This window comes from Myotis nattereri (genome assembly GCF_964212035.1).
Source record: "Myotis nattereri genome assembly, chromosome: 16".
NCBI lineage: Eukaryota > Metazoa > Chordata > Mammalia > Chiroptera > Vespertilionidae > Myotis > Myotis nattereri.
The window spans coordinates 55411968-55436616 of record NC_138091.1 but is presented as its reverse complement, the minus strand read 5'-3'; the positions used below and the strand labels follow the sequence as shown (position 1 = coordinate 55436616).

At 63.2% G+C, this 24649-nt stretch overlaps 1 protein-coding gene across 3 annotated transcripts in view; it reads left to right on the top strand.

The window, feature by feature from the left end:
* The window catches only part of TBC1D16 (TBC1 domain family member 16), an 82441-nt gene that overhangs the window by 12537 nt on the left and 45255 nt on the right, over positions 1-24649 (top strand). For all 3 annotated transcript variants that reach the window (XM_081110339.1, XM_081110340.1, XM_081110341.1), the window contains exon 4: positions 24479-24640. In XM_081110339.1, coding sequence (XP_080966465.1) covers positions 24479-24640 — 162 coding nt within the window. The remainder of the gene's footprint in view (positions 1-24478; positions 24641-24649) is intronic.

The following is a 24649-nucleotide window of genomic DNA, read 5'->3' as shown; positions in this document are numbered from 1 at the left end:
AATGTGAATTTATTGATTTTAGAGAGAGCAACATCGATTTGTTGTTCACTCACTTATGCATCCCTGGGCTGACTCCTGTGTGTGCCCTGAGTGGGGATCCAACCACTTGAGCTCCCAGCCCCGTGTTTTGCACCATCACCTCTGTCCAGTTCCAGAACTTTCTCATCGCCCCCAAAGGAAGCCCTGCCCCAACTCGCAGCCACCCCCGGCCGCCCCCGCCCCAGCCCCCGCCCCCACTGGGCCGCTTCCTGCCTCCCCGGATGCGCCTGTTCCGGCCCCTGTGTCAGAAGTGGGACCAGGCAGGGTGGCCCCTGTGTCCGGCTTGCACCGTCCTCAAGGCCCAGCCCGCGGGAGCAGCGTCAGGCCCCCTTCCCTGGCCGCCCGGTGCCCAGGTGGCTCCGCTGCAGCCGGAGCGGACACCGCCCTGTACTGTCTGCAGACTCCCTGATGCAGAACCGCCCCCCCCCGCCCCCCCTCCCCCCCCCCGTTGGTGTCCCCGTCATCTCTCCGCTCAGAGCTTAGCCCCTGCGCTGGGCTCCGGGAGGTGGGGGTCCTGGGCATGCACAGACTACCTTGTCCGGGAGGCACCCCGGAGCCCCCTGTGGCTGGGCTTTGGGCCAGTTCAGCACCAGATCCCAGGATCCTGACCCAGCGGCGCATGGCAGGCTCCTGGGGCTTAAATGCAGCCTGTGAACCAGGAGGTCCCGGTTCGATTCCCGGTCAGGGCACACGCTCCGGTTACAGGGGTCCCCAGTGGGGGGCGTTCAGGAGGCAGGGGATTCATGATTCTCATCATTGATGTTTCTGTCTCCCTCTCCCTCTCCCTTCCTCTCTGAAATCAATACAAATATATATTTTTAAAATGTAGATCTGGGTTCTGAGCGGGACTGGGGTGGGGCCTGGAATTTGTAGTCTTTCCGCGGGTGATTTTTGTGGGAGCCAGACTTGGGCATTGGGTGATCCCCCACCCTTTCTGCTCCCTCTGATCGCCTGCAACGCCCACACGGTGCTGGGACTGGAAACCCCGGACTCAATGGCCAGTGTACTGGCCACCGTAGGACAGACATCCCTACCCCCCGCGCCCGGGCAGCTTGTAAACCCCATGCCCAGACTGCACCCCGCACCCGGCCCATGGAGCCAGGATCGGTGGAGGCAGGGCCCCGGGAAGGGCAGTGTCCGAGCCCCAGGGTTCCCCGTGTGCAGAGGGGTGAGAACCATGCTGGGAGGGGCCACAGGGAGGGGGCGTGGTCCCTGCTCCCCCAGCGGAGAGGCCGCTGGGCCCCGGAGCGCAGGCATCCGGTTGGACCAGACGCCCCTCAGGGGGCTTGGCTTTGCGGACACGTGTGCACCCAGAGCTGCTCCCGGAAGGAAGGCTCCTGATTTAACTGGGAATTGCGTCCCCCAGCGGGGAGGGCAGGCTGGCTCACGGGGTCCCTCTGGTGGCAGGACCGGGGAGCTGCACGTGGAGGCTGAGCGAGTGGATGGGGATGGGCCGGGAGGAGGAACAGCGCCCCCATCGGAGAGCCCCGGACATTGTGTTCCGTGGCAGGTGGATCAGAGAGGGCCAGGGGCCAGAGGGCCTCGCCCATTCCGGTGCCGCCCATTCCGGTGCCGCCCATTCGGTGCCGCCCGCGGGGGGAGCCGGCAGGGCCTGGTCTTAGATGGCGAGGCCGCCTAACGTCCCAGCCCCAGCACAGTGAGGCCAGGAGTCCTTGGCCCCGTGAGCCTCCAAGGCTCAAGGCTGATCACGGACCCTGCCCCCGGGTCCCAGCTCTGCCCGCAGGACTGGCTTCTGTGCTCCTCCCGCCGCGCCTTCCTGGTCAGAGATCGAGGCTTGGGTTGGGGGGCGGTGAGTGTGGCACCCCCACCCCCCCCCGCAAGATCATCTGTTTCTGTCCCGAAAGGCACCCGGCGCACCTCAAGGGCCCGCTGGGCGAGGATGTAGTACAGCGGGACCCCACCCCACAGGTTGACCCCCGTGTGGATCCCCCCGTGGCGTGTCCGCAGGCTCCTCCCCCAAAAGCAGAGGGCCTCCTGGAACTCCTGCTGAGATGCGATCCATGACAGAAGCCAGACGCCCCTGCGTGAGGATGTCCCTCCCGGGGTCTGCATGATGGAGGGAACAGACCTAACGCCCGCGGCGGCTCAGGGGCTGAGCGTCAGCCTAGGAACCAGGAGGTCAGGGTTCGACTCCCGGTCAGGGCACAGGCCCGGGTTGTGGGCTCGATCCCCAGAGTGGGGTGTGCAGGAGGCAGCCGGTCCATGATCCTCTCTCATCATGGATGTTTCTATCTCCCTCTCCCTTCCTCTCTGAAATCAATGAAAAATGTATGTATATAAAAATAAGCCCGTAACAGAAGAGGACATACACCCAGCTCAGTCCCTCTCTCAGATCAGGGTTTTAACTGGGCCGTGTGCCCGAATCTCATGCCACCTTTGGCATGGGGGCTCCTGGCGTGCATTTTCCTGAGGAGGGCGCACCATCGACTTCCCAAGGGCCTGTGACCCGAAGGTCAGTGCTGCCCGAGGGGCGAGTGCGCAGCCCCGCGATTCACGCTGTGTCCGAAACAGCAGGCGGGTTACACGCATGTTCTTTAAATACGTGTTTATTGATGTCAGAGAGGAAGGGAGAGGGAGAGAGAGAGAATCATCAGTGATGAGGGAGACACTGATCGGCTGCCTCCTGCACGCCCCCCACTGGGGATTAAGCCTGCAACCCGGGCCTGTGCCCTGACCGGGAATCGAACCCTGACCTCCTGGTTCATAGGTCCACGCTCGACCACTGAGCCGCGCCGGCCGGGCAGCCTTCTATTGAAATCTATGCTGAGGCCTGACGCGGGGCAGCCCTGCCCAGCGGAGCTCTGCCGTCCAATGTGCAGCCTCGGGCTTCGTGCCGCGGGCGCCCCAACCAGCGAGACCGAACGCGGGTCTCTGGTTTCCCAGGAGATTGGTGAACACGAGGCAAACGGCCGCCGGTCGCGGGACGGGCGGCACCGGGTGAGGGAGATGCGCCAGGAGCAAGGATCACGTGACTCGGTAATTTTTTTTTCCTTTTTTAGTTTTTAAAAAACGTTCGCCTGTCATGATGTGAATCTCACAGGGAAACGCGTGTTAAAATAGCCGGTCGTCCCTGCGCACCGCCTGCTCCCCGCCTTGTTAATGAAACAGCCCCCGGGGCATGTGATGCTAATGACCTGCCAGCACTTGTCACCCGTCCCCCAGGGCAGATGGAGCCTCCTCTGCTCCCAGGCCCTCGCACCCTGCCCAGGGGTCCCCGCAGGCTGGCTGGGCTTCCGGAGAGAGCGCCCCACGGAGGGAGTGAGGCTGGGAACCACGGGGCGGGGAAAGGCAAGTGGGCAGGCTCCCAGGCGGGCGGGCATCCAGCAGGACCCGAGGGCAGGTGGGCAGTGCCCTGCAGCCGCCCCTGGCTCTCCTGGGCCCCCGTCTGAGCTGCGGGGCCCCCGCCCTCGCACCCGTGAGACACCCTCCGTGACAAGGCCGCCCAGCCGCTCCCGAACCCGCACACCACCCCCTGCTGTGCCCGCCGCCCTGAGCCACGTGGCCTGCGCTTCCCACCCAGCAGCCTCTTCAGCTTCTGGGGGCTCCTGGCAGCATCCCTTCAATCTCAGCCTCGGCTTCCCGTGGCCCCTCCTCCCTGTTCCCGTGGCCCCTCCTCCCTGTTCCCGTGGCCCCTCCTCCCTGTTCCCGTGGCCCCGCCTCCGTGTTCCCGTGGCCCCTCCTCCCTGTTCCCGTGGCCCCGCCTCCGTGTTCCCGTGGCCCCTCCTCCCTGTTCCCGTGGCCCCGCCTCCCTGTTCCCGTGGCCCCGCCTCCGTGTTCCCGTGGCCCCTCCTCCCTGTTCCCGTGGCCCCGCCTCCCTGTTCCCGTGGCCCCTCCTCCCTGTTCCCGTGGCCCCGCCTCCCTGTTCCCGTGGCCCCTCCTCCCTGTTCAGCACAATATGGCACCTGCTTGTGCAGCAGTTACGCTGTAGCCGGGTCTGTAAGTAACGGGGAGACGAAGTGTTGGGGGGCGGGGGGCGGAGGCAAACTCCGGGCCGTTTGTCTGAGCGGCTTGAGCGGCGGGGGGTCCGGGACCCGATGCCCTGTGGACGCGAGGGACGCGGCCTGAGTGTGGAGCCCGCGTGGCGGTCGCACATTGTTCCCTCGCCACGTGGCCGCCGCCGGCGCCCCTGATAGTCACGCTGAGCCCTGTTCCCGTCGCACCCTGGCCCGCCCCCCGCACCCCCCACCTCTGAGAACCGTGTGGAAGTGGGGGGACACTCTGCCCCCTTCGGGACGGGCTCTTTTCTCCCGCGTCATTCCCTTGGGCTCCTCCGGGTGGTCGCACCGGCGGTGCGGTCCGTGCCTGCTTACTGCTGCGCATTCCACGGCGCGCGCCCATCCCCAGGCGTGAACAGGCCGCTTGCGGTGGGGGTGGGGGTGGGGGAATTGGGGTTACGAACAAGCTGCTGTGAACACCCCTGTACCGGCTTTTGTCGGACGTGGCTTTTCTGGGGTGCAGTCCCAGGGGCGCAGTGCTGGGCCATGTGCGCGGAGATCGCGTGTTTCCCAGAGCGGCCGGGCCGAACTCCGCTGCCGCCCGCAACACGTGACTGGCCCACGCTCTCGGCATCTTCACCAGCGTCGGTGTGGTCCCTTTTTCCCCTCTTTTTTCCATTCTGATGGCTCATTGTGGTTCTCATGTGCATTTTCTTAAAAAAATTTTTTTTAAAATTTTTTATTGATTTCAGAGAGGAAGGGAGAGGGAAAGAGAAACAGCAATGATGAGAGAGAATCATGGATCAGCTGCCTCCTGCACGCCCCCTGCTGGGGATCGATCCCGCAACCTGGGCCTGTGCCCTTGACCAGAATTGAACCCAGGACCCTTCAGTCCACAGGCCGACGCTCTATCCACTGAGCTAAACGGGCCGGGGCTGATCGCCACATTTCCACCCGTTAAGCGCCAGGCCTGTTTTGTCTTTCTTTCCGTTCAGCCCGCGATCCCCGATGTCACCGATGTGCTGGCGGCGCCAGTGACTGCCCGTCCGGACGGGAGTATAGTGTCAGTCACCGGAGACCGCCATGGCGCTGAACGTGTTAAAAGTAAAGAGAGAGAGAGACAGAGAGAGAGAGAGAGACAGAGAGAGAGAGAGAGAGGCGCGTAAAGCTCATGTCGGTCGTTACCGTGCACCTGCAATGCGGCCAGTTCCCCCGCGGTCGGAGTGAGGGGCTGTCCACGGGAGATGCTCGACGTCCACGTTGGAATGGAGCCTTGGGAGCCGTGTGCCCGCCCCCCCCCCCCCATGGCAGGCGCCGATGCGCGCGAGGCTCGGCGCTGGGCCAGCTCCGCTCTGAGCAGGTTGGCGCCCAGCTTTTCTTTAAGGTTCCCTGGTCACCCCCTGCCTCCTGGTGCCCCCTCCCTTTGTCCTGGGTGGACAGGGGCTTCTCGGAGGAGGTGGGGGTGTCCCGTGGCCCCGACGCCTCCCTCCTGCCGTCACCGCCCAGTGTGACAGGAGCGAGGTTCTCCTGAGGCCGAGCTGCTCCCCCCCCATGGAGAGGAGGCAGCTGGGCCTCCCTCCCGAGAGGGGCTCCCCTGGACGGCGCGGCGCTGGCGGGATGTCAGACCGGCAGACGCAACTGCTGTCGCTCACAAACCACACAGCCCTGGGGACGCTGACGCAACCGTGGCTGAGGGTGCGGGGCTGGGGCTGTCGCGGCCGGGAGCCCCCAGGGGCCGCTCTGGCGTCAGCAGCCCTGGCGGAGGCCCGCGTGGCCCTGGGGACCGAGCGGAGGCCACGGGAGCTGCCGGGAGCCGGGGCCTGCGGAGCCCTCGCGGCTGTCGCAATGCGGCCCGTAGCTGACGAAATGCCCTGCCGTGGGGGACCCGCCTGTGATGCAACCGCCGGCCCGCCTCGCCTTGTGCTGACTCGGGGGCCGCAGGGGAAGGGCGGGCGAGGTCACGCGGGCCTCCGCTCCCTCAGCCCATGGCCCTGCCCGTGATGTGCGGGGACCAAAGGCCCCCGGGGTCCCTGCACCGACACTCAGAACCGGTCCCTGCTTCAGGGGACCCGAAAGTGTTGCCCCCCCTCGGCCCAGCCACGCGGACTCCTCGCCGGCCGCCCACAGCAGGTGGCGTGAGCAGGTCCCGGCTTCCTTGGCTGCAGGTGGCGGCCCGGGCCCTGATGTGGGCCCTGATGTGGGCCCTGGAGCCCAGGCCCAGGCACACAGGCTCTGCCTGCCTCGATTTCTCCTCCGAGGGATGCAGGAGGCGTGGTCCTGAGGTCCTGGAGTCCTGATGGGCGCGTCCCAACCTCCTGCGTCCCGGGAGGAGATGCTGAGAGCAGCCCAGGGCTCCGGCGGGTGCACCCCACTGTTCAGCGTGTTGCTGGCTTCCAAAATGGGGGGCAGCCCCTCTAGGGAAGCGGGGCGTCTCCCAGGGGGCTTTGGGGCTAGAAAGGGCTACAGGAGGGAGCCGCCTGCGGGGTGGGGGGAACAGGGAATAGGAAGTCGGAGGGGACATGTCCTGGGACGAGGCGGCATCTCTCACGTGGGTCCTGGGAAAGGAGACCCCCCAATCCGGGGACGGGGAGGGAGGGACCCCGGGAGGTGGGGTGGCCCGGGAGCCCGGGCTGGGGGCGGGGCGGGGCGGCTGTGCGGCTGTGCGGCTGGGATCCGGCTGCCTCCGTAAATATTTAAACAGCAGGATTATTTTTGGTCGCCGCGGCCTCTCGGGCCTGGCGGGCTGCCGGGCAGGTGTCGGGTGACCAGCAGCTCCGTGTGCTGCCCGTGCTCCGCGTGGGCGCTGTCCCGGCGACCACAGTCTCGGCAACCACAGCGTCACTGGGCCGCTGTCCCCCGGGAGAGGGGACAGACAGAGGCAGCCAGGCTGGCACCTTCCGGGGCGACCCTCATGACAAGTGTGGGTCTCACGTCTCGAAGCGAGACGGGCTCTTTTCTCTGCCGTTGAAAGGGACAGTTCCTCGCCCGGTCGGTGTGGCTCCGTGGTTGAGCGTCAACCTAGGAACAGGAGGTCAGGGTTCGATTCCCGGTCGGGGCACAGGCCCGGGTTGTGGGCTCCATTCCCAGTGGGGGGCGGGCAGGAAGCAGCTGATCCATGATTCTCTCTCATCATGGATGTTTCTCCCCCTCCCTTCCTCTCTGAAATCAATAAAAATATATTTTAAAAAGAGAGAAAGTGACAGTTCCCTGAGCTTCCAAACCGCACTTGGTGGCGTGGCAGCTGTGGAGGCCAGAGCCGGGCACCAGGGGTCTCCGTCCACGGCCCCACCCGGGTGCAGGGACCACGGAGTGTGCCCCGCGCGGGGAGGCGCCAACCGGACAGGCTGCTGTGGACGCGGGCACCGAGGTCCCCCTGGGCCCGCTCCCTGCAAAGTGATGGCCATTCCCTGCAGCCCCCGCGGTGGGTCTGTGTGGGCACCACTACCTGCCCGTGCCCAGAGGACGAAGGCGAGGCTGCAGCACCTCCTTTGCGCTCCATTTTCCCGGAGGTGGCCCTTCCTGGAGGGATCTGTGTGCCCAGCAGGTGGCAGGCTTCCCCCAGAGGAGCAGGGGCGTCCACCGCCCGGCCAGGCCACCCCCAGCCCAGGGCGCCCCCGCTGTGAGGGCCATAGGCCGCCTGGAGAGGAAGTTCCCCCGTCCTCCCCCTCCCCCTTCCTCTCCCCCTCCCCCTCCCCCTCCCCACCTGCTCTTTTTAAAAAAATATTATTTTATTGATTTCAGTGAGGGAGAGGGAGAGAGAGAGAGAAACATCAATGATGAGAGAGAATCATGGACCAGCTGCCTCCTGCCCGCCCCACACTGGGGATGGAGCCCGCAACCCGGGCCTGTGCCCCGACCGGGAATCGAACCCTGACCTCCTGGTTCAGAGGTCAACGTTCAACCACTGAGCCGCGCCAGCTGGGCCTGAGCTGGGTTTCCTTTCCGAGCGGGTTGTGCTGCCGGTGCCCTCACAGGGCCAGTGGCTCAGACTCCAGCCGGCTCCCTGGGCCGAGGGCCACTGGCCGGGCCTTCCCTGGCTCGGCCTCTATTTCCAGCTGTGACGCGCCCGCCAGACTCTCCACCTCCTCCCCGGTGCCTGGGGCAGAGCTGTAGGCACGGGGGCCTCCCCAGGCCTGGCCTCTGGCCTCCGGGCCTCGGGCAGGGGCACCGGCTGATGTCAGACCCAGGATGGGGTGGGGTCAGCCAGGATCAGCGGGCACGGACGTGGCCTGCGTCCTGTCCTTGTCACGCCCCCTGTGGATGCGCTGACCCGGGCACGGCCCGCCGGGTCTCAGGGCGGCCTTGTCTGGAGTGGGCTTGGCTGGACCCCCTGCTCTCGTGACAACAATAGTGTTATTAGTGCCGTCTCAGTGGGTCGCGGCCAGGGGCCTGTTTCCTCGTCCCCACCCCCGTTCGCTGGATATGCGGCTCAGCCCCCCCCGTGTGGCCCGGGCTGGGCCCCAAACACCCTCCCTGCTGCCTCAGAGCAAAGCAGTGGGGCTGGGGGTGGGGGGTGGGGCACCTGGGGGCCGGGGGCCTGGGCCAGGGCCCCACTGCCCGAGGGGCTCAGTTGCAAAGCCTCCGGCCCGGAAACAGCTCAGCGCACGTGACTGTGAGCTTGGGGAGCCCCGCGAAGGTCAGCCCTAATCGGCTCTCACAGGCCCGCTTCCCTGAGGGCCCACAGCTGGGGTCACGGTCCCCGGACGGCCCAGCCGAGCCCGATGCCTGGTGACTCAGCAGCCGCCACCGCAGTCATAGGGCGCCGCGCCTGTGATGACCTGCCCGTCCCGTCCCCCAGCGACGGCAGCCCGCCCCCGGGAGAAGCCTCTAGAACCGCCCTGAGCTCTGGGCCTCGCCAAGCCCTGGCGGGGAGAGGCACCTGTTAGGGCGTCGCCTGGGGGGGCGGCGGGCGGCGCTGCCGTGTCCCCCTCCCAGCACCCGCGTCGTGTTGATTCTGGGGCCTCTCTGTCACTCACAGGAGACTCGGACCCGGCTCAGCCTGCTCTCGAGGCTGGGACCCGGGTGATGGTCACCTGGTGACCGGGACGGGGGCGTGACCCCACGCAGGAGTGAGCGCGGGGCGGGGCGGGGCGGGGCGGGGCAGCCGGGGAGGCGGCTGGAGGACGCCACTCCAGGTGTTAAAGGGCCAACCCGGCCCTGGGCTTGCAGTGGTGTTCTTCGGGGGAAGCAGGACCGTGCATGAGGGCCTGTGGGGTCCCCACAGTTGGGGTGCCCGTGGGGCCCCCGGGATCCTGTCTGAGAGGACAAAGCCGGGCCCAGCGCCCCCTCCCGCCGCCACTCCCTTCTCCAGCCTCAGGGCCGCCTCCGGGAAGCCCGTCTGTCCCTGGCTTTTCCTGGCGGCCAGGGCGCGAGGGCCGAGGGGCCTGGGCGGAGGGCAGGCGTGGGCGGGGAAGGGTGGCACGGCCGCCGGGCCAGCTCCAGGCCACGGCACGTGGAGGACAGGTCAGGGCTGACTGCACGGGCTCGTCAGGCGAGGCTGTGATTTTGCGAGGGATCCACCAACAGCAAGGGGCCGCGGTGGCTCAGCGGTCAGTGCCGACCGATGACCAGGAGGCCACGGCTCGATTCCCGGTCGGGGCGCGTGCCCGGGTTGTGGGCTCCATCCCCAGTGGGAGGCGTGCGATGATTCTCTCATCATTGATGTTTCTAGCTCCCGCTTCCTTCCTCTCTGAAATCAATTACAAATATTTAAATAAATAAACTCCCTGGGAGCAGCCTGGCTGGGGGAGGGCGCAGGTGGCGGTGTGGGCGTGGCCCCTGCCGCTGGGTGGATGGGGCTGCCCCCCTCTCCCTCCCCCCTCTCCCCCCACCCCTGCCCGGGCGCCTGGGGACTGTGCCTGATGGAACCAGAATGCGGGGCTGGGGCTGAACGCAGCCTTCAGTTTGAAGCAGGGGAGGGCCCGCCGCCCAGCGCCGTCTCCAGGTGGGGGCGCCCTTGCTGTGTGACTTGGGAAAGAACATACAGATGGGGCAGCTGCCCCCTTGCCCAGGAGCCCGGCTGGTGGCGGGCGGCGCCTCCCTGAGGTGTCAGGGGAAACATTCCGAGCAAATAAAGGCGTGATTTCTGGGCGAACATGGGACCTTTGCCCTCCCCGATCCCAGCGGCAGCGGCTGGGGCCCAGGGGGCTCTTGTCCTTTCAAAACTGAACGTGGGCCTGGGCGGCGAGGGAGGGCCCTGGCTCCGAGCACAGCCCTGTACACATGTCACACAATACACATGCACATGTGTGCACACGTGGACACGCATCACAGCGTACATACAATATGCACAGGCACGTGTGCACACACACATGAACACATCACAGTACACACAATGCACATCACACCACACTCAATATGCACACACACATACATGAAAGCTCACATATGCGCACACAAACACATGTATACAATACATACGTGCAAACATGTGTGCACTCACACGCACATGCTCACACACGCAGGCACACACTCACACGCACATGTGCACACTCACATGTGCGGGCGCACACTCATGCACGGGGCGCGCGCTCACACGCACGGGTGCGCGCTCACATGCACGGGGTGCACACTCACATGCACGGGGTGCGCGCTCACACGCGCGGGGTGCACGCTCACATGCGCGCGCGCACACTCACACGCACGGGGCGCACACTCACGCGCGGGGCCTGAGGCAGGAGAGAAGGCGCAGGGCCGTCTCCTCGCGTGTTTGCCGTCTTTGGTGTCTGTTTTCAGTCGCGTTCGGATGGCGGGCGGCCAGGTCCCTGCGCGCTAACGCCGTTCCCCTCGGGTCGCACACGGAGTCCGCCAAGACGCTCCGAGGGTCCGGCCGGCGCCCCCCCCCTTCCCCCCCCCCCCCCCCCCCGGCCACAGAGTGAAGGCTCAGGAGGGGCAGGCCCTGCCGGTCTGGCCAGCGCTGTCCCCTGATCCCCGCGGGGCCCTCGCAGCGCCCTTTGCCCGGAGAACCAGCTGGGGCAGCGCCCAGGGCCGCGGAGGCGTGAGGCCAGCCACGGTGCCTCCGGCCCCTCCCTCCCCACCCGCCTCGCTCTCCCAGAAGGACGGGTGCCCGTCACCAGGGCTGTTTACTCCGATTTAAAAATAGCCATCCTCGCCGAAGCCTGCCCCCCACGCGGTGCGGGGAGCTGCCCCGGGGGGGCGTGGCCTGCTGCTCCCTCCGCGCTCCCGGCTGCGGGCCCTCCACCCCGGGCCTGACCCACCTCCGGGTCGGGGCCCCACGGACACCAGATCCCCCCAGATGGCTCTGCTCCCGGCTGCGGAGGGGGCCCGGAAACAGCCGCGGGGCCGCAGGGAGGGGACAGCTGGTCTCAGTCCGGCTCCTCCGCGTCCTGACAAACGCAGCCCCTGGCGCCCCGCCCCGGGAAGGACCTCAGACGGGGTGTGGCGCAGGCCCCTGCTCACCCAGACCTTCCTGTCGCCCTCACGGGGACGGGGACGTTGCCCCTGAAGGCCCAGCCCCTGCGGCCGGCAGCCAGGCCTCCCTGGGGAGTGGGAGGCCCCGCAGGGCGTTGGTTCCCAAGATTAAACCCATTCATCCCCGCTGTGCCAGGGGCGGCGGCTCTGGTCCCGCCGGGTGGGTGCCTTTTTGAGGAGGGAAGGCTTTGGGGGTGCTTCTCGGGGGCGCTCTGAAATGGTGACCCCGGGTGCAGGGCGAGGGCAGGGCTCTGATCCGCCGCTGCGGCGCGGGTCGCCTCTGTCTGGCGTTTGCAACGGGAATCTAGAGGTGCCAGTAGCACGGGGCGCGGCCGGAGGGCGCATCGGCCTGCGGTGCGGGGATGGGACCAAACGCACACCTCCCCCTCCCCGCGCACTGGGTGGGGGCGGCGGGGCGGGAGGGGTGGGTGCTCACAGCATCGGCTCTGCTGATTCCCGCGGGTGCTCCTCGTCCCTGATCTCCCGTTGGGTGGGTGGCAGCTGCCAGCGCCGCCGAAATATCAGCAGGGCCCAGGCGGGAGCTTTCAAAGCAGCAGCTACTTCCGGGAGCAGAGACTTCTGGGGGTGATGCTCCGTAACCTCCTTGCTCTCCGTTGAAATCCCGCTTCCCGGAGCGAGTTTGGCGGGAGGGGGGCCCCTAATTGGGTCCTCTGGGACCTCTGCAGCCTTGATTGGCAGTTGTCAGCGCGGGGAGGCCCGCGGAGGGGGGAGCGCGCCGTTAGAAGGTCTTCACGCAGGAAGTTAATGAGCCACTAAGTATTGTTTAGCACAGCGGACAGGGGTGCGAAGGAGGATCCGTGGGAAACGCTGGTAGGAGAGGACCTGGCCGGCCGCACCCCGCGTCTGACTCAGTGCCCCCCGCCCTTTGAAAATAGGAGACGCCAGCCTGGGGCCGGTGGGAGGGCCCCGGAGCCATCCACCTGCCCAGCTTCCTCGTCATGAAAATCAGTTAGATGTGTCTTCACACGGGTCTGCACTGGGTTGAACAGAGTCCCCCCAGTTCATGTGTCCCCCCGCTGAACCCCAGAGTGGGTCCTTATTGGGAAGGGTCTCTGCAGATGGGATGAAGGTGAGGATCAAGGTGTGGCCATCCTGGAGGAGGTGGCCTTAAATCCAGTGAGCGTCCTCGGAAGACAGCAAAGGACACAGATGTGGAGAAGGCCTGCTACCAGAAGGGGTGCCCGGAGGGATGCGGCCACAGCCAAGGAGTGTCCACAGCAGCCGCCAGGGCCGGGAGAGGCCCGAGGACCCTCCCCGGCCAGCAGAGGGTGCGTGGCCCAGGGGCACCAGGATTTGGGACGCCTGGCCTCCGGAACGGGGACAGAGCACCTCCCTGTGGCTTGTCAGGCCCCGGTGGGTGGTAACTTGTTACGGCAGCGGCCATGCCAGAGCCCTGCCCCCATCTGCGGGGATGGGAGGCCCAGCGTGGGCGCTGGGGTCTGAAGGCAGACAACGGCTGGTGGGCAGAGGAAGCTGCACCGGGAGGCGCGGAGGCGCTGGGTCTGCCTGTTGGTTTTTGTTTGTTTGTTTGCTTGTTTGTTTGTTTTTTATTGATTTCAGAGAGGAAGGGAGGGTGAGTGAGAGAGAAGCACCAGTGATGAGAATCATTGATTGGCTGCCTCCTACTGTGGGGGCGAGGGGTGTGGGGGAATCAATCCCCCAACCCGGGCATGTGCCCTTGGCTGGAATCAAACCTGGGACCTTTTAGTCCACAGGCCGATGCTCTCTCCACTGAGCCACACCAGCCAGGACTCCGCCTGTTTTCTCACCTCGTTTTCTTCCCGAGGACGGACAGGTGTGGCCGCCGACCGGCTGGTCTCGGCTCCGGGAGGGGGGGGGGAACGGTTCTGCTGGGGTGGCTGTTGCTGAGAGAGGGGGTGGGTTTCGCTGTGTCATGTCTGGGCTCTCGCCTTTGGCTGTTTGAATGGTTTGTTAGGGGCTGTCTCTCTCGTTCTTTCTAAACGTGACGGCTACCCACGGGAGACGCTTTGGGCCACGGAAGAGGCCTGCGCTCTGCACCCAGGGCGGCCATTGTAACGTGTGGGCCCATTTCCTCTGGCCTCGTGTTTGTTTCTTTTAATGCGAGTTTGCATTGATGTCAGAGGGAGGGGGAGGGAGAGACAGGAACATCAAAGAGGAGAGAGAACCCTGGGCCGGCCGCCTCCCGCACGCCCCGCGGGGGATGGAGCCCGCACCCCGGGCCTGTGCCCCGCCTGGGAATGGAACCGGGACCTCCTGGTTCATGGGTTGACGCTCAATCTCGGACCCGCACTGGCCCGGCAACAGCGCTGGTTTCCAATGTGGTCACGGCTTCAGCTTTGAAAGAGTCACATGATGGGTGAGGCGCTGGGTGGGGCGGGACCCGGGGACCCCGAGTTCCTCGCGCAGCTGCGCGTTGGGAGCGGGTTCGAACCAGACACGGCGGGCTCTGCGGGGCCACGCGGGGTGGAGCCGTGGTCGCCCCTCATTTTCTCTTGCTCACACCCACCCTCCCGGGCTCAGCCCTGAATGGGCTGCGCACCTGCCGCGGAGGAGAGCCGCGAGGTCCCGATTTCTTATCCGGGTGCCGTCCCTGTAAACGGCCGTGCAACTCGGGCCTGGGCTCTCGGAGGTGAGCCCGCTCCCCTGCTGTCTCCGCAGCGAGGATTTCAAGGCCGGGTGTGCCCGGGCAGGGGCAGGGGCAGGGGCTGGGGCAGGGGCAGGGGCAGGGGCAGGGGCAGGGGCTGGGGCAGGGGCAGGGCCTGGGGCAGGGGCAGGGGCAGGGGCAGGGCGCTCAGCAGCCGGCAAGGGGGGGGCGTGGGCGGGGGGAGGCGTGGCCTCCGCTGAGGCTGTTCATTATGGTGCCTGTTCATTATGGTGCGGGATTTATTAGCGGTGCCCGCGGCTCCCTGGGCCTCGAGCACATTTGCAAATGCCTCGGGGAGGACGGGGGACAAATGGCTCCTGCCAGCGGCGTCTCCGGCCGGGCTGGACGGGCGGTAATCGCGTTACGGAGGAGCCCGCCTGGCAGCCGCAGCCGGACCCACCGGCCTGGCGGTTACACGGCCGGAGCGCAGGCCCGAGCGCGGGCGGCGGGTCAGGGGAAACCCTCCGCCTGCTGCCGAGAACCTGACGATGCTGCTCCGTTGGACTCGCACAGAAACCACGGAAAACGGCTCCAGCGGAGGCGCGTGCCGCCGTCATTCTCGCCGCCCAGCGCCGCGCAGGGAGCGAGGTTCCCTGCGTGTCCTGTCCTGATCGCGTGGGTAACAAACCCGAGGAACCGCGGCTCTCCTCCTCCGGCGACTTCCAGCCTCACCGTTAGCCCGGGGCTCCGCGCTGGGACTCGTGCCGGTGAGCGCCGGGGGCGGCGCTGTCCTCCGGCTCCGCAGGGCCGGGCTGGGCGGGCGGGGCTGCGGTTATGTCCTGCTCCGCCCGGTCTGCCCCCACCCGCGGCTGTGGCGTCGCGCTGGGGGGAAGGCCACACTGGCCCCGGTGTGGGCTGATGACACCGCAGGGTCGCCCACCGCAGGCTGCAGGGGCTAAATAACGGAATCCTCGGGGCTCTGCTTCGACCACCCCATTCGAGGGCTCCCGAAGGTAGGCGGCGCACACTGGCGCAGGGGCGCCTCCGCGCAGGCCTGGCTCGCTGGCCGTGTTGATTGATGTCCTGGATGCTTCCCGAACCAGCCCGCCCTGCATGGGGCTGCCTCCGGGGCCGCGGGACCAGGCAGCGCCCAGCCCAGGGTTGGATTGATCCAGCACTGCGTGCGTGCGTGCTTCCGTGCACCTGTGTGCGTGTGCTCACCGGCGTGCATGCGCGTGCACCTGCGTGTGTGCGCCTGTGTGCGTGCGCCTGTGTGCGTGCGCCTGTGTGCATGCGCTCACCTGTGTGCGTGCGCTCACCTGCGTGCGTGCGCCTGTGTGCGTGCGCTCACCTGCGTGCGTGCGCCTGTGTGCGTGCGCTCACCTGCGTGCGTGCGCCTATGTGCGTGCGCTCACCTGTGTGCGTGCGCCTGTGTGCGTGCGCCTGTGTGCGTGCGCCTGTGTGCGTGCGCCTGTGTGCATGCGCTCACCTGTGTGCGTGCGCCTGTGCGCGTGCACCTGTGTGCGTGCAGGTGCATGATGTTCATAACCTGATTGCCCCAGTAGGACCTCCCTGCCACGCTGAACAGAAGCACAGAGAATGAGTGATCTGTCTCCCTGAGGGTGAGCTCGCTGTGGGTTTTTCTCGATGCCTTTGCCAGGTTGAGGGTGTGTCTTTCTATTTGCTGCTTGATGAGGGTTTTTATTATGAAAAGCTGTTGGATTTTTGTCATCGTGTGTTTTTTCTGCAGCTAATGAGATGGTTCTGTGGTTTCTGGCCTTTACTGACCTGGCGTGTGACCGTGACCTCGCGTGTTGAGCCACCTTGGCATTCCTGGCCCAAGTCCCACTTGGTCGTGATGCCTAACCCTGTTCTATGTTGTTGGGTTTAGCTTGTTGTTTCTGATGATCAGAATGATGCATTATGCCTTTTAGAAAACTTATAAAATAAAGAACAAGATGAAAATAAAGCACCAACATGCCATCTAAAGTTTTCGTTATTATAATGTTGGTATCGTTTCCTACTTATACAATCTCTCTATATATAAAAGGCTAATATGCAAAGTGTCCCCGGGAGTTCGACCAGGGGAATGGGAGTATGATGTGCACTGACCACCAGGGGGCGGCACAGAACATGGTGGGCCACCAGTGGAAGCAGGGCGCCAAGGGTGAGGGAGTGAGCAAGGGAAGGAGGGGTGGGGGGGACCTGACCGCTGGCCAGGCCTAGGGAGCCTACCTGTGCATGAATTTTGTGCACCGGGCCTCTAGTGTAGATATAAAACACAGGTAAATATACATCAGATATAAAACCATATTTCATAGAGTGTTGTATCCCAGTTTCTTCTTTCAATATAATAGTGTGAGAATTTCCTTTAGTCAATAAATACGTCTATAAAATGCATCACAATATATGAAAATATTCCCCTATTGTTAGAAACCTAGTAATCATACTGAGTTGAATGTTGGTGTTTGGGGGTTTTTTGCAATGTCAGTGAAGTATAATTAAGGTACAGTAAACTGTACGTATTTAAAGTGCCCGGTTTGCTGAGTTTTGACATGTCTGCACCACTGAAGCCATCCCCACCGTCGAGGTCATGAACTTCCCCATTTCCCACAAGGCCCCTCATGGTCTCTGTAAGGCGCCCTCCCTCTGGCCCTGCCCCCAGACGACTTACCTGCCTCTGCCACTGTAGACTCTTTTGCATTTCCTGGGATTTTATATAAACGAATCGTGCTGTATGAGGTTTTGTGGGTTTTTGGGGTTTTTTTTTGTCTGGCTTCTTTACTCAGCATAATGCTTTTTCACACCGTGGCCTGTACCCTCAGTTCATTCATTTTTCGCACCGAGTCCTGCACTGTAGGTGTCCACTGCAGCTGGGTCATCCGCTCGCCTGCTGGGCTGGTTCACGTCTCAGCTCTCACACATGAAGCCGCCACGGACTGTTGTGCAGAATTCTTGCACATGGACCTGTGCTGTTATCGCTCTCGATACATCCTGGGGGTGGAATGACCAGGCCGTGGGGTGGGTGGGTGTTTCACTCTGTCCATTCCCAGCAGCAGGGGCGGGAGTTCCAGCTCCCCCCTGTCCTCATCGGCCTGGGCGGGGCCAGTCTTTGAGGTTAGCCTCCCAACAGGCGTGCAGGAGCGGCTCGCTGTGGTTTGCGTTTGCACTTTACCCTGCAATGCAAATAGTTGAAAGGTGGATGTCAATCGCCACCCCCCCCCCCACACACACACACACTGATACCCAGCTGCCCTAACGCCATCTGCAGAAAACGACCCTTTCTCCGCTGGATCTTCGTCAGCGATGCTGAGTAGCCTTTCATGCAGCCTTTGGGTCCGGCTTCTTTTCGATTAACACCATGCACTTGAGCTTCCCCTTTGCTGTTTGTATCCGAGACTTGCTACTTTGTATCCACCGTTTGCTACTCTGCATCCACTGTTTGCTACTTTGTATCCGCTGTTTGCTACTCTGCATCCGCTGCTTGCTACTCTGCATCCGCTGCTTGCTACTCTGCATCCGCTGCTTGCTACTCTGCATCCGCTGTTTGCTACTCTGTATCCGCTGTTTGCTACTCTGCATCCGCTGCTTGCTACTCTGTATCCGCTGCTTGCTACTCTGCATCCGCTGCTTGCTACTCTGCATCCGCTGTTTGCTACTCTGCATCCGCTGTTTGCTACTCTGCATCCGCTGTTTGCTACTCTGCATCCGCTGCTTGCTACTCTGCATCCGCTGTTTGCTACTCTGCATCCGCTGTTTGCTACTTTGTATCCGCTGTTTGCTACTCTGCATCCGCTGCTTGCTACTCTGCATCCGCTGCTTGCTACTCTGCATCCGCTGCTTGCTACTCTGTATCCGCTGCTTGCTACTCTGTATCCGCTGCTTGCTACTCTGTATCGCTGAGTCGAGGTCCGCTGTACAGAGGAGCTGCTGTTTGGGTCTCCGTTCGCCAGTGGAGAGATGCGCGTTCATTCCCGGTTTTGTGATGGCGAATGCAGCTGCCAGAACGTCCACGCAGATGCTATGTGAACGCTTTCCAGGTCTCCTGGGTAAACGCCCGGGAGTGGGATGTTTGACCTGAGACGCTGCCGGACTGTTCCCCACATTCCATTTTGCATTCATTGTTCATCTTGCACCCCCACCGGCACGCGTGGGATTCCAGCCGCCCCGCACCCGCCAGCGCCCCGCACTGTCCATGTGCTGGTTTCTTACTCATTCTGCCCGGCGCGCAGTGGGTCACGCCGTTCCTCTGTGTCACACGGCGCTTCACTGGTGTTTCTCCCCGAAAGGATGGTGTCCTGTGCTCACTGGCCACCTTCTCCGAAGAGGCACCTGTTCGCATCGGGGGCCAGTTTCTTCCGTTGTGTTGCTTGTTTTCTCGTCTCTGAGTCTTGAGGCTGCTATGTTCCGGGTCCAGATTCTTCACCGGACCTGTGCTCTGCAGACACTTTTCCCAGCCGTGGCTTGTCTTTCTGTGTCCTTAACAGTGTCTTCGGAGAGCAGAAGGCTTTCCGTTCTGATGAAGTCAGCTTACCAGGCGCTTCCCCTTTATGGGCCATGCTCGCTGAGTTTTAAGATTCCTCAGACAACTCCTGGGCGCGGGTCCTTTCTGGATGTGTGTGTGGTGGATGTTGCCTCCGGGGCCGTGGCCTGCATTTTTGTTTTTCTTTATGCTGTGTTTTCAGCACAAGGGTTTTTCTTTCTTCCACTTGATAAATGCATTCTTTCATAATTTGTGCTTTTCGTGTTCTAAGAAACCTCGGCCTCTTCCACGGCCGTGAAGGTTTTTTCTTGTGGATCCTTGTCGAATTTTTAGTGTGAGGCATCACACCTGGGCCTGCGATCCATTTGGAGTGACGGTCTGTGTATGGCGTGAGGAGAGGTCGATGTTAATCCGCCCCCCGCCCCCCCCATTTGTGGAAAACGACCCTTTCTCCGTTGTATCTTTGTCAGTAATGAGTTGATCAAATTTGTCTGTTTCTGGACTCTATTCTGTTCCTTTGATTTAAAAGTCTGCCTTTCACCTATGCCCACATAGCAGCCTTGGTTGTTGTAGGTTTGCATTAAGTCTCAAAATCAGGTAGTGCTCCAACTTTCTTCTTTTGTAGAATTGCTTTGTTTGTTATAGGTCTTTTGCATTTCCATGTGAATTTTAGAGTCGACTTGTCCATTTTTCTCCCCCCAAAATCCTGCTGGATTTTTTACTGGGATTGTGTTGAATATATAGATATATTGGGTAAGATTACTATCGTACCAGTGTCAACTGTTGGAATCCATGGACATGGTATACCTCTGTTTATTTCAGTTTCCTTTCATTTCTCTCAACAAGGTGTTGTGTTTCATAGCATAAAGGTCTTGTTGAATGTCCTATGTTAGATTTATTTCTAAGGATTATATGTAGGGTTCTTTTCCTGCTATAATGGAATTTTTAAAATATATTATACTTCTCAATGTGTCTGTTGCTAGTCTTTAAAAATACAATTAATTTTTGTACTTTGACCTTTTACCCTGCAATCTTGCTAAATTCATGTATTAGTTCTTTTGAAAAATATATATTGTCATTGATCTCAGAGAGGAGAGGAGAGGGAGAGAGAGAGAAACATCAGTGATGAAAGAGAACCACTGATCGGCCGCCCCACCGAGTCTGCACCCGGGGCCTGAGCCCTGACCGGGAATCGAACCGTGGCCTCCTGGCCCATAGGTTGACGCTCAGTGGCTGAGCCACGCCGGCCGGGCTCAGGGATTAGTTCTAACGGTTGTCTTATAAATTCCGTGGGATTTTCCGTGGTATTGTCCTCACAGAGGAACAGTTTACTTCTTCTCCTTTTCCTGCCTCGGGGAAGCAGCCGTCCTCGCCTTGCCCTGACCAAGGGGAGCCCCGTCTCTCCCGCGGACGGGGTGCTCACCGCAGGAGGCCTGGGGCTGCCTGTGGCGGCTGGAGGAGGCGCCCTCCCTCCTCGGGTGCCGACAGTCCTGGTCGCGGATGAGTGCTGGATTTGGGTCGGGGCTTTTTCTTCGCCGAGTCCTGCGTGTCTTTGTCACGGGCGCCTCTGGTTCCTTCCTTAGGATGAACGCTGAGTGTGCGAACACCTAAGCCTTTGGCATCCTGTTTCCAAACGGCCGATCGGAGGAATCCGGCCAGGCTGGGCCCCTCAGCGGGCAGCGCCCGCTTCCCCAGACCCTCACCCGCCGAGACTTCATCATTTAAACCCCCTGCCCATCCCACGGGCTCCCCAGCGCGGCGTCTGCCTCGTTTCCGTTGATGTCATTCCTCTGGGCATGAGCACTTTATTGGTTATTTGCGTTTAGTCTCGATCTGTGTCACATACTCTTTTCATTTTTGCTTTTTTGAGATACTTTATGTTGTAGAGCAGTTTGGGGTTCACAGCACAATTGAGCAGGAGGTGCAGAGTGTTCCCATGCACCCCTCCCCGCACCTGCACAGCCCCCCCATCCCTGCCAATGAATGAACCTGCGTGGACACGTCACCGTCACCAGAGCCCGCAGTTGGCGTTAGGGTCTCTCTGGCGCTGCACAGTCCATGAGACAAACATATAACGACCTGGATCCCCCGTGTAGTAACCCCCAGAGAGTTTCACGCCCGAGAAGTCCTCTGCCCCCTCCCACTCCACCCCTGGGCTCGGGCCTACTGCCCCCCCCCCCCCCAGCCTGCCTTTTCCAGCCGTCACGCGCTGGGTCACGGAGCCCGCAGGCTTCTCGCCGGCTTCGCCCTCTGTCACGTGCGTTTCCGTTTCTCCCGCGTCTTCTCGTGGTCTGACAGCGCTTTTCTTTTTGGCGCTGAATGTCTGCTATCTGCACGTGCGGGTTGTTTACCCATCACCCGCTGAAGGGCGTCTTGTTGCTGCCAAGTTCTGGCACTTACGAGGCCCCTCAAAGGGGGGCATGTCTCCAGCCCCTCTCCCCAGCCCTCCCTCCCCCACTCCACATCCCGCACGCCCTTCCCGAAACCGTGGCTGTGCGCCCCGTGGAGTAGGCCGGGCTCCAGACCCAGATCCTGGTCGGAGAAACCCCAGCTCGGCTGCTGTGGCCGGAGGACTGGTCCCTGGTGGCGAAGGAGCCAGGAGAGACAGCCCCCCCCCACACACACACACCTCCCCGCAGCACCCGCCTCCGGGCAGACTTGCGTAAGCCCTGGCCAGCCCCTGGGGGGGGGGGGGGAGTCATTTGCATGAATTAATTGTTCAGCAGACTCAGGTCTCAGGATGAGACACGAGAACAAACGTGTAAGTTTGGTTTTATTTGAAAATGTTCGTGTCTGGCCTCAAGGTCTCTTTGACCTTGAGAAGCACAGCTGAGCTTTTTCTGGAAGCAGCCGCTTCCCGTATGTGTCAGGATGTGCCTGTTGCTGTGTAACAAACGGCTCCTCATGTTGCCACGGAAACCCACAGCCTCTTGTTTACTCATGGTCCTCCTGGGCGGCTGGGCTGGGTCCGGCTGTTCATCCGGCTCCCTCAGGCTCCTGGGGCCGTCTGGGGGTGGGGGTGGGGGGTGGTGCAGGGTCTGAGACCTCTGGCCTCTGTCCAGGCTTTGGGGGCTCTGGTGCTGACCGGCAGCTGGGCTTCTGTCCTCGTGGCCTCTTGACTCCAGGCTTCCTGAGGCCAGGGACTCCCGGAATGTCGCTCACACCAGCAGCGTAGCCAAGGCAACTGGCAGGGCCCGCCCACCTGCGGGCGGACAGCGGGCGGCGCTCTGCAGGGTGAGTTGCAAGGACTGAGGCCGCGGCTGGCCTCCCGCTCGGCTCCTCGGAGAGGGCGCACTGCTCCGCGCTGTGGGGCGCTTTCTTTCGCCTCGGTTTGCATCCTGATGATCCTCAGAAAAGGACAGAAGCTGACAGACGCCGCCTTTCTCGGTGTAGCATCTCCTCGCTTCCCCTGCAAAACGTTTTAACTCAGCGCACCGGGGTTCATCGCCCACATAAACCATCCTTTCCCTGTACTGCGCCACACGCAGTAACTGTGTGAACGGCCCAGGTCTCTGCAGCACACACGAGGATTCCCAACACCAAGCTGCTCCGCGTGTGGGAAAACAGGAAACATTGAGCCGCCTAATTTCCACTTTCCTGAGGTTTTTATGTCCTTACGATTTTTTTCCCCGTGACTTCAAGGTTCCCCGACATCCCCCCGTTCATCCCAGCACGCGAGTGCCGACGCCACGCGCTCTGTGCCGCCTGTGCCGGGAGCTGGGCCTGCAGAGCTGCGGGGAAATGGTCCCGAACGCCGGGCACCGGTCTCGAGGGGACACAGATGTCGCCTGGCCGACCCGCCGCCTGCAGTCACCTGCGAGGACAGGCCCCGAGGGCCCCAGGGTGCACCGCTGCCGCAGCCCCCAGCACAGTGTCTCGAATCAGTGCTCCGATCAGTGAAGTCATGCGGCTGATCTCCCCCTGAGGAGCTGCGAAGGGCTCCGCCGGCTTCTGCTGCGGGAGGGGGGGGCCCTTCCGGCTCCTTCCCCACCGGGGCCCAGGCCTCCGGCCACCGCAGCCTGGCAGCGGCTCCACCCACTGTCCCCATCTCGGCCCTGGGCTGGGTTCTGGAAGCCCGGCCTGCCTGTGGGGCGGGCAGGCAGGTTTTGGAGGGGGTGCTGGGTGCTGGGGGTGGGGAGGGGCTGGAGGTAATGCCCCTTGGAGGCCCCTGTCCGGCTGGGTTGGGAGGGAGCCCGGGATGGGCCTGTGGGGAGGTGGGCCGAGCGGGGCTCCCGGGGCCACTGTGGCCTCGCTGCTCAGTGAGCGGCTAGGACGCCCATGGGTGCCCGGCGGGGGCTGTCTGCAGCCCCCCAACCTGCCGTGTTTTGCAAAAATCATCTCACCGTGCAGCTCGGCCAGGGTCCCCGTGGGGAGACGGGCTCCCTCAGCCTTTTGGGGGGCAGCTGACCTGCCGCCTCCCACCCGGCTGCCCGCTTCCACCCGAGGCTGCTTCCCCCACAGCAGGTTCCCAGGACGGACGGACAGACAGACGGACAGAGGGCAGACAATCCAGAGGCGCTGCGGCCTCAGCCAGGGTGCCCGGCTGAGGAGGGGGTGCCGGCTGCGGAGGGGGTGCCGGCTGAGGAGGGGGTGCCGGCTGCGGAGGGGGTGCCCGGCTGCGGAGGGGGTGCCGGCTGAGGAGGGGGTGCCGGCTGAGGAGGGGGTGCCGGCTGCGGAGGGGGTGCCGGCTGAGGAGGGGGTGCCGGCTGAGGAGGGGGTGCCGGCTGCGGAGGGGGTGCCCGGCTGCGGAGGGGGTGCCGGCTGAGGAGGGGTGCCGGCTGAGGAGGGGGTGCCGGCTGAGGAGGGGTGCCGGCTGAGGAGGGGTGCCGGCTGAGGAGGGGGTGCCGGCTGAGGAGAGGGTGCCGGCTGAGGAGGTGGTGCCGGCTGAGGGGGGGTGCCGGCTGAGGAGGGTGCCGGCTGAGGAGGGGGTGTCTACTGAGGGGAGGTGCACAGATTGGTCACCTGGCCGTGATGTCCTGGCTGAGGCGGAAGGCGGGATGCAGGGTCACAGCGGGGCCTTGCCCGGAGCCTGGGCCGGTCCACAGCCCACGCAGCCTCTTCTCTGATTGGGTGTTCATCCCGCGAGACCCCCTTTCACCCGCGGTGTGGCTGAATCCATGCAATAGAGCATTCTCCGACCAGGGTTCTAAACGAATTCGTGAACTTCTTTGAAAGCGGAATCCGTGGGTTGTGTTGCTGCGCTTGCAGCTTAGAAGCAGGAAATTACGCTGGTGAGGACATGGGCCGCAAAGCGGGGTTCACATCCCAGCCCGTCGTGCCCCCCCCCCCGCTGTGTGGCCTCAGGAAGGTTACTCAGCCTCTCTGGGCCACGGTTCCTCTTCTGTGCAGTGGGGGTCCTGACGCTGCTCATTTCCTAGGGTTACCGTGCGGCTGAGAACAGCCCCGAGAAGTGGTTAACCCGGGCCAGGCCGTGCTGAGTGTTTAACAAAGGCTCAGGGTTAGTATCAGTAACAGTAACAGCCCACATGTTTCCTAACGGGACCGATATTTGTTCAGGAAGAGCGGGAACCAGTCTGGACCCGAACAGAAGCCCATGCTGTCCAGAAGGGTCCGGAAACCGCCCGCAGGACCTGGGCGCCCAGCTCGGGCCGTTCATCCACACACAGCCCTGTCCTCACCCTCACTTTGCGAATGGGAAAGCAGGGGCTCAGAGAGGCGTGGTCACTTCCCCGAGGCCACACAGCCAGGGCTTTCGATACGACCTCATCGGTCATCTGAAGTGGAACGGAATTTGACCAGGAACATGCTTTCCCGTCCACGTGTAGATGTCATTGCGCGTGGCTTGTGATGATTCCCTCATTCGTCCATGGGTGTGTCAGGGCCTGCTGTTCGCACGTGTGTTTGGCCTGTGTGAGTGTCTAAGCGGGGAGCAGGTTTACATGGTCCCCCACGCCGTCCCCGTCCTTCCCCGGGGCCACATGGACAGAGAGACGTGTGACCATCACACGCCCTGCTCCCCAGCTCCCCCTCCAGCGTGGACGCCCCCCTGCGCTTCCCCGACAGCGACGGCCTCCCGCAGACCCCGCGCTGGGACGAGCCGCAGCGGGCGCGGGCCCTGGAGCAGATCTGCGGCGTGTTCCGTGTGGACCTGGGACACATGCGCTCCCTGCGCCTCTTCTTCAGGTGAGCGCG